General features: G+C 45.1%; 1 protein-coding gene across 1 annotated transcript; it reads left to right on the forward strand.

The window, feature by feature from the left end:
* Nucleotides 1-5,056: 5,056 nt before the first annotated feature.
* On the forward strand, nt 5,057-6,772 carry LOC306916350 (polypeptide N-acetylgalactosaminyltransferase 6-like; the record flags this gene model as incomplete). Its single annotated transcript, XM_079494184.1, has 1 exon — nt 5,057-6,772. The coding sequence occupies one exon, from the start codon at nt 5,057-5,059 to the stop codon at nt 6,770-6,772; it is 1,716 nt and encodes a 571-aa protein (XP_079350310.1).
* Between the last annotated feature and the right edge of the window lie 1,462 nt (nt 6,773-8,234).

Here is an 8,234-nt window from a genome sequence, read left to right on the forward strand (position 1 = left end):
AAACTTATTTGAAAATGAAGGTTATGGCTATGTTTTACTCTTAATATCATATTAAACTGGGTGTTTAGTTATTAAGATTGAAGGCCAATAATTATTCCAACAAAGTGGGAGTTTCAAAGTGAAACAAAGGGGTTAAGACGAAAGTGTTGTGATTTTAATGTCAGTATATGTTTAAAGTTTCATTTCTATCATATCGATAAGGTTATGTGAAATTCGTTTAAAAAGTGATTTGAAGTTACAGACAGGGTATTGTGAGTGTTTTAATGTGTCGAAAAGTGATGCTAGGTGTACATTGATGAAATTGTGGTTATGTAGAAGAAGAATCATTTAGAAGAACGTAAACATGTAATTTGAACCAGTTGTAATCATTTTGGGAACTTTGTGTAATGTTGTCATTTGTTGTTGTTTTTCGAGATGTTCGATAGGCTATGTGGAGTAAAAGGGGGGTGTACTACAGTTGAATATGGACTATATGTATTTTTTATATATGCCAATCTTGTGATTGTCATAAGGGGGGAGTGTGGAATCGTAAATATAGTCCATATGGCCATAATGCTATATTCTGTCAATAATATTAGACTACACTTTGGTCTCTGTGTTAATTTGATGCAGGTTAAGTGGAGACGTATTGTCTGGTCAGAATAGTTTGGAGTCTGAGAGCAAACACCTCAGAGGTTCTCATGAAGTACCCTGTGGCTAAAGCCTTTTGTTCTATACTGTTTGAAGTCACAGGTGTGAATCAAAACACACAGGGGGACAGCCATCTGCTAACCAAAAGGCCATCTGTTGATCTGTATGTTAATTTAACTCCACCCTTCCTGAATTCAACTCTGTCTATGTAAAAGTATATCATGTCAATTGTCAAATGTGAAAATCAGTTCAGTGTTAGCTGGCTCAGTGGTCAGTCTGCTGGGAGCTCCCGCGGGTCAGGGCCGCGGGACGCTCTCTCCCTCTGTCTTTGATTGAATAAATGGTCAACATGGATCTTCAGTTCATCTCTCTGTCTGCGTTTCTCCGATCCGATCCGATGCTTTTTGACGAGGTTTTTCACTACTCTACAAGTTTGCTTTAGCCTAGTTCATCTCTCTAGAGTTTACTACGGTTTAGTGAGTTTTAGGTGTGAAAATACACCACATGATGGTGCCGACCCGGTCGTGTTGATGCATTTTTTTGCGTCAGGCGAAAGGAGGCACATAGATGGATGCCTTGGAAACCCGGTCCTGTTGGTTGGGAGTTGATTTTCCTAGCCACAAGATACCACAAAAGTAAACTGACAGGAAATGGGGAGAGAGATGACACGCGGCAAAGGCCGTCGGGATCGGGAGTCGAACCCGCGGCACGCCGTCAGGCTGGCTTAGCAGCCTAGTAGGGCGCCATTTTCGTCACCGCTAAACCCCATATCCCTAATTTCTTTGCCCTTTTTTACTATTTTGCAAAACATTTTTGAATAGTTCAAATGGCCAGTCTACAAGATCACAACGTGTCAATGTAGATTGGCTGGTTGAACTATTCAAAAATGTTTTTCAAAATAGTAAAAAAAAGGCAAAGAGGTTTAGGGATAAGGGGTTTAGCGGTAACGAAAATGGAGTCCATATGTGCCCAGACGGTTGAGCTAACCGTCCGGGCCAGTTATTTATTTCAATGGATCTCAAAGTGGGATCCAGGAACCCCCATAGGTCATATAGATGGGGTTTCCTAAATGAGTTAAAATCTCTTTTCTTGTTTAACCATGTTGAACCACTTTTACCCTAATCTACAAGCTCAATGTGACACGTGAGCTTGTAGGTTGGCTATTTTAAAACCTTTTTGGAAAATATTGAAAATTGTGCCAAATTTTGAAACATCAAATCAGTTTCGGGGTCTTGACATGGAAATGTTTGAGAACCACTGATTTACAGGTTTTTCTAACTGCATGTGTTTGGTTCACTCTCCAACCAGAGCTGCTGGTTTTGATTCATACTCTGCAGATGTTCTGCTTACTGTGGCCAGAGCCCCCCACCCATTGCCAAAAGAGGCAATGGGTGGGTGGGTGCCGCGCCGGAAAATCTGAGTGATCTCCCGGGCCACCATCTGTGTTGACAGGCCTCGTCTGTCTGTGACCATCTCTCCTGCACCTCCTCTCTCGTCAACCTCTCCATCCTGCAGCCTGAGCCCTGACATATGGCCTCATCTGATGAAACCCACAGCAAACGCACAGAGGAGGAGGTGAAGATGAGGAGGAGGAGGAGGAGGAGGAGGAAGGAGCACAGAAGGCAGAGGAGGAGGGAAGGAAGGGCAAGCAAGATAAAGATGGAGATGGAGACAGAGAGAGGAAGGGAAAAGGTTTCAAAGAAGGGAGGGGGAATGTCATCAGTCTATAAATGCACGGATGGTGTGTGCATGCGTGCGTGCGTGCGTGCGTGCGTGCGTGCGTGTGTGCGTGATACTGTATGATGCGTGACTCACGTCCCTGGTCCCCTGTATTGCATGGTTATCCTGAGAACAGATATGTGACCTCTCTGACCCTGTCTCCAGTCACACAACATCCCTTCACATCAAATCACCCTTTTCCATCACTCGTCTTCAAAGATCCCCACAACGCCCACGGCATAGCGCATCACCCTGCAGGATCCCGTCACAGGCGATGCAGTGAGCCCGGAGAGTTTTGTCCTTGGAAGGTTGGAGTTGGGGAAGTGATGCAATCCTTCCCTCTGTTTCACCTACATGGACAACGAATGGGTGTGTAGTGTGTACAGTAGCTGGTTAACTCCACCCTTGGAGTTACCAAAAGGTAACCAATATTATGACGGCTTGGCAGTGAGAATGCATTGCGGTGTCACTGTTGATTTCGTCGACTAATAATACTATGGTGAAATATGCTCACCGACTACCTTTTTTCACTGACGAAAACTAAATGGAAACTAAATAAAAATTAAGACTAAAACGAAGACTATATATTGACAATTTCGTCAACAAATTAAAACTATAGACTAAAATGTTAGGAAGGGACTAGTGGACAACTGTAGATTTAGTCAACTAAAATCGTACGATATTTAGTCGACAAAAATTAGACTAACACTAAAACATTTCAGATGAATATAGTACGACTAAAAAACTAAATTAAGTTTTAATCCAAAAACTAAAATCTAAATTGTTCTGCCAAAAACAACACTGATTGGTGTGAAACATACTTGGCCCATGCAATACCACCCCAACAACTACAATGGCACTGACACGATGTTTATTTGTTGAATTTACTATTTATTTATTTGCCCATCGTCGCAGGGATGCGGGCATCCATGGGGTTTCTCTCCTTCCGTTGCTCTATACTGGCTTATAATTAATTCATACATGGAGAGCAGAGAGCATTATGACGTTTCCCCACAGCCCCCCTCCCACCACCCACCACCCACCCACGCCACCAAACCCTATTACCCCCATCGTTCTATTGAGAGAAAACACGGCTGGGATCAGGGGGTGGGGGTGGGGTTGGGACACTTTCATCATGTAGTCAATATTTTTTTCCAGTTTTTCCTCTACTCTCTAATCTTCTTTGTGTCTGTAGATTACAATGTGTCCCTAAAACATTTTTTTGCATCACAGGGACAATATAGTGAGAGACAGCGAGGTGAAAATTGCTGGATATTGTTGCAGAAGGATGAGAAGTCAGAGCTGTTCCGGCGTCTTCTCCTTCTTCTCTAGATATATCAGGTTTTCAATGCGCCGAGGTGAATTCATTAACACATTGATTTCCTCGTCAGATCAAGTTATTAAAGTAGATAAACCCTTCATTCATTGATTATGAGGGCATTACTCTCGCAGTGTTTTGCATTCATAGTCATATTCCCTTCACTGCATTTAGGCCTCCACTGTTTCCATTACCTTAGAAAAATATTTGACTCAGAAGTTGTCGATTATTTTCAATCAATGAACAGAGCACGTCCTTTGGATACAGTATTGCCATGTTTATTAATTATCACAAAGAAGTATACAATTGGTAGGCCACAGGCAGCAGCATGTGAGCTAGAACTGCCTGCCAGTGATAATAATTGTCCGGCACATTATTTTTGAGTGGTGCAACCACTCCAAGGAACAGCAATGTCCGTGTCCGTGTGACACCTATGTGACTCGTGTTAACCTATGTTTGTGTGTGACTCATGTGTGACTCATGAGTACCAGTAGGGGCGCTGTCGTGCCAGAAACAGAGAGAGAAAAATATAAAGTCCAACAGTCCCACATAGCCTATAGGATATGGGGACAGCAATGGCTTTGCATTGATTAAACTTAGAAGGCACAGTTCTATTTCCATTCTTTGAATGTTATGTTGTCACTGTCAACCTTTCTCTTTAAAACTTTGGACGAAAGACTTTTCTCAAAGAGCTCTTATTTGAAAGGAGTACTGTCTCTGCCTCCGGATGACATGTTTTGATGAGCTAAATAGTGCCACATCCAAGGATGGGGCCTGCATAGAATGATTACACACGCAATACTGTATGCACCTTTGATTACACATGCATTTCAATCAGTAGTTATATTATACGACACATCTTTTACCAGCATTGATTATCACTCTGCCACCATCACTGGGAAGGATCAACATGGCCAATATTGATGACATCAGGGATCTCCATATATGGGCTTGACTGCGACAGCAGGTCGCATTTAGTATGACACCAGGGTCTCCATATCTCCATCCCTGATGATGTCACATGATGTCACGAGACCTGGGCACCATCCCCCCCAGGTACCTTCGGTCGCAATGATGTCTTGATGTCATAAGTATGATGTCAGTCTTGCCTAAAATCTGAAGTTGGTGACGTACATAAACCTACGATCTGTGCATCGGAAATTATACATTCGGAACTTAACAATTTTTTTATTTAGGCATTGAGCTCCTTGGCCTGCAAGAAAGCGAGTGGTTTGCAAGATTACCCGTGTAGGGACACGACATTGGTTAAGGACATACAATACCTTTGTTTCTCCACTCCACTCCACAAGCAAATAAGCCCTGGAGCCATAGGTCTCAGTCAAATACAAATCAGGATTTGAGGTCGGAGTGTGACATCCATCCAGAATCATGCGTTTCTTCCGCCACCGGTGTATGTCCCACCTGAAACTTGTTCTCTTGGGAGCGACATTGTTTATAGTGGCACTAGTGTTTCTCCAGAGGCGTGTGGAACGAGAGCAGACCAAGAAAAGTTGCCCCTTTGGGTTTTACACCCAGGATGAGCTGACGCCCGCACTGGAGAGGCCACCTCAGGACCCGCAGAGCCCTGGGGCCGGTGGCAAGGCCTTTCACAAGGAACACATGACCCCAGAGGAGTTAGTGGCGAAAGAGCAAGGCCAGACCAAACACTGCTTCAACCAGTTTGCCAGTGATCACATCTCCCTGAGCCGCAACCTTGGTGATGACACCCGGGCTCCAGAGTGTGTGAAGCAAAAGTTCTGTTATCCTTTACCAACCACCAGTGTAATTATTGTCTTTCACAACGAGGCCTGGTCCACCCTACTCAGGACAGTCTTCAGTGTCCTGCATACATCCCCTGCTGCCTTCCTTACCGAGATCATTCTTGTGGATGATGCAAGCGATGCCAAGCACCTTAAGAGGCCCTTAGAAGATTTCATTCGCCAGCTTAAGATTGTCCGCGTGGTGAGACAGACAGAGAGGAAAGGCCTCATTTCAGCCAGGCTGCTGGGGGTCAGTGTGGCCCGGGGTCAAGTCCTCACCTTCCTAGATTCACACTGTGAGTGTTTCCATGGCTGGCTGGAGCCCCTGCTGGCTCGAATCAAGGAAGAGCCCACTGCAGTAGTCAGTCCAGAAATCCCCAGCATAGACCAACACACATTCGAATTAAAAAAGCCTGGGGTCAATGGCCTTGCCAACCGTGGCAACGTTGACTGGAGTCTGACCTTTGGCTGGGAGATGATCCCTGATGACAAGAAACACAAGGATAAAACCTACCCCATCAAAACACCTGCCTTCGCCGGTGGACTCTTCGCCATCTCCAAGAAGTATTTTGAGCACATTGGAACCTATGACGACCAGATGGAGATCTGGGGTGGTGAGAATGTGGAGATGGCATTTAGGGTGTGGCAGTGTGGGGGTCAGTTAGAGATCATTCCTTGTTCTGTAGTGGGCCATGTCTACCGCGCCAAGAGCCCCCACACTTTCCCTAAGGGCACAAAGGTCGTCGCTCGCAACCAGGTGCGGCTGGCCGAGGTCTGGATGGATGACTATAAGAATATCTTCTACCGTCGTAACAGAGTTGCTGCCAAGATGGCCAGAGAAAACGAGTTTGGCGACATCTCTGAACGGGTGAAACTGAGAGAGAGGTTGCAGTGTAATAACTTCACCTGGTACCTCAACAATGTTTACCCAGAAGCCTTTGTTCCAGAACTTTCTCCCGTTAAATTTGGAGCGATTGAGAACTTGGGATCCAAAACCTGCTTGGATGTGGGCGAGGGCAATCAGGGAGACAAACCATTGATCATGTACCACTGTCACGGCAAGGGAGAAAACCAGTACTTTGAATACACGTCTCACAAGGAGCTGCGTCACGACATTAGGATGCCGTTGTGTCTGCATGCGACACACGAGCCCAAGCAGGTGACGATCGAGCTCTGCCAGCGGAAGGGAATGGGTACCAGTTTGGCACCACAACAGGAGTGGGTCTTTACAGAGGGGCTTCTGAAGAACCCCAGCAGTGGAAGATGTTTACAGCTGAAAGGAGGCCAGATTCAGATGGACAACTGTAATATTGCAGACCTGAACCAGCACTGGTCCTTCAGATGACCAGTCTTCCAAACCATGGACCAACAGCTCATTGTTCCCCTCAGTCTAAGAGTCCAAGTCTATAAGTCTTAGACAATTTAGAGTCTATGGGCAGTATTATGCGTGTCTTAAGTACCAGGTCTTATTACTTAACTTAAGACCTGATCAATGCCATTTGGCTATTCTGAGTGGCCAAACAGCATTGACCACGCCTCCAGGTCTTACGTTAAGTCATAAGACCTGGTACTTAAGACACGCATAATACTGCCCTATAAGTCTTAGGGTTCTTTAAACTTTAAAGCGTATTAGCCATGGAACGCCATTTTTGAGGGGCGCTACCCCCTCCTATGCCCAGCTTTGTGTGTCTGTACCACGGAAATGATTTGATTGGCTGAGCACGGAATGTGATGCATGATGATGTAGGATGAGAACGCCCCTCACTTCACAAAAGTGTGATTTTCTTTTGATATCCCGGACCCCAGTCTATACTGTAAAATCATGTGCAGGGGTAGCACATAACTTAAAAAGAAATGTTCTGTGGAAGTATTCTTGAGGGGCTATGTCCAGCTTTGAGGGTTTGTGCAACACAAACATTGAATGCCATTGTCAATGAATGGCCCAGTTTTGAGTGTTTGTGTAAACACAAACATTGCGTAAACACAAACATTGAAGACGAAGGTGAGGACGCTAATTGTGATTGGCCAGAATGAGATGATGTATTATGATGTATGATGATAAGAGCGCCCCTCACTTCACACAGGTGTGATTTATTTGTCTTTCCTCCACATAGAAATGTTATCAGGCCTGGGCCATGGCTCAGTGGTCCAGGCACCTTGGCTGGTAATCCAGTCTGGCAGTGTGCCGCGAGTTCGACTCCCGATCCCAACAGCCTTTACTGCATGTCTTCCCCCCATCTCTCTCCCCATTTCCTGTCAGCCTACTGTCTGTCCCTCCATAAAAAATATAAAATAAAGGCGAAAGCCACAAAATAAAAACATTAAAAAATAATAATAATAATAATAAATGTTATCAATATCACATTTAACATTTACCTGGCTGGATGCTTTGTCTTACAGGTTTGAACAGGTGTGAACCTCGCACTCAGGTGAACCTCGTTAGGACCAAACCAGACCACGAATGCAGCATTCACTAGAATGCACATGCCCCTCGATCTTTCCATGCCATACCCGAGGGCATGCAGCATTCAGTCTCCTGAACTTGAACACAGCATTTTGCGTTGAACAATTTTGTTTAGAAATCCATGTCGTACACTGCATCTCCACTAGCTAAAGAGTGCTGGGTTGCGCCCGGAAAATAGCTGATCTATACAAGCGCGACGCGTAACATGCCCTCTTACGGGATTTCGGCCCCAGCCTCTATAACACTCTCTGCACGTCCCTGGGTAGGAGTAGGACCATAGACAATATTAATGCCTGGCATTTAGTGGCTGCATGCAGCGCACATGCCTCACACACAGGGCCGG

This window comes from Electrona antarctica (genome assembly GCF_951216825.1).
Source record: "Electrona antarctica genome assembly, chromosome: 23".
In the NCBI taxonomy this organism is placed as follows: Eukaryota; Metazoa; Chordata; class Actinopteri; order Myctophiformes; family Myctophidae; genus Electrona; species Electrona antarctica.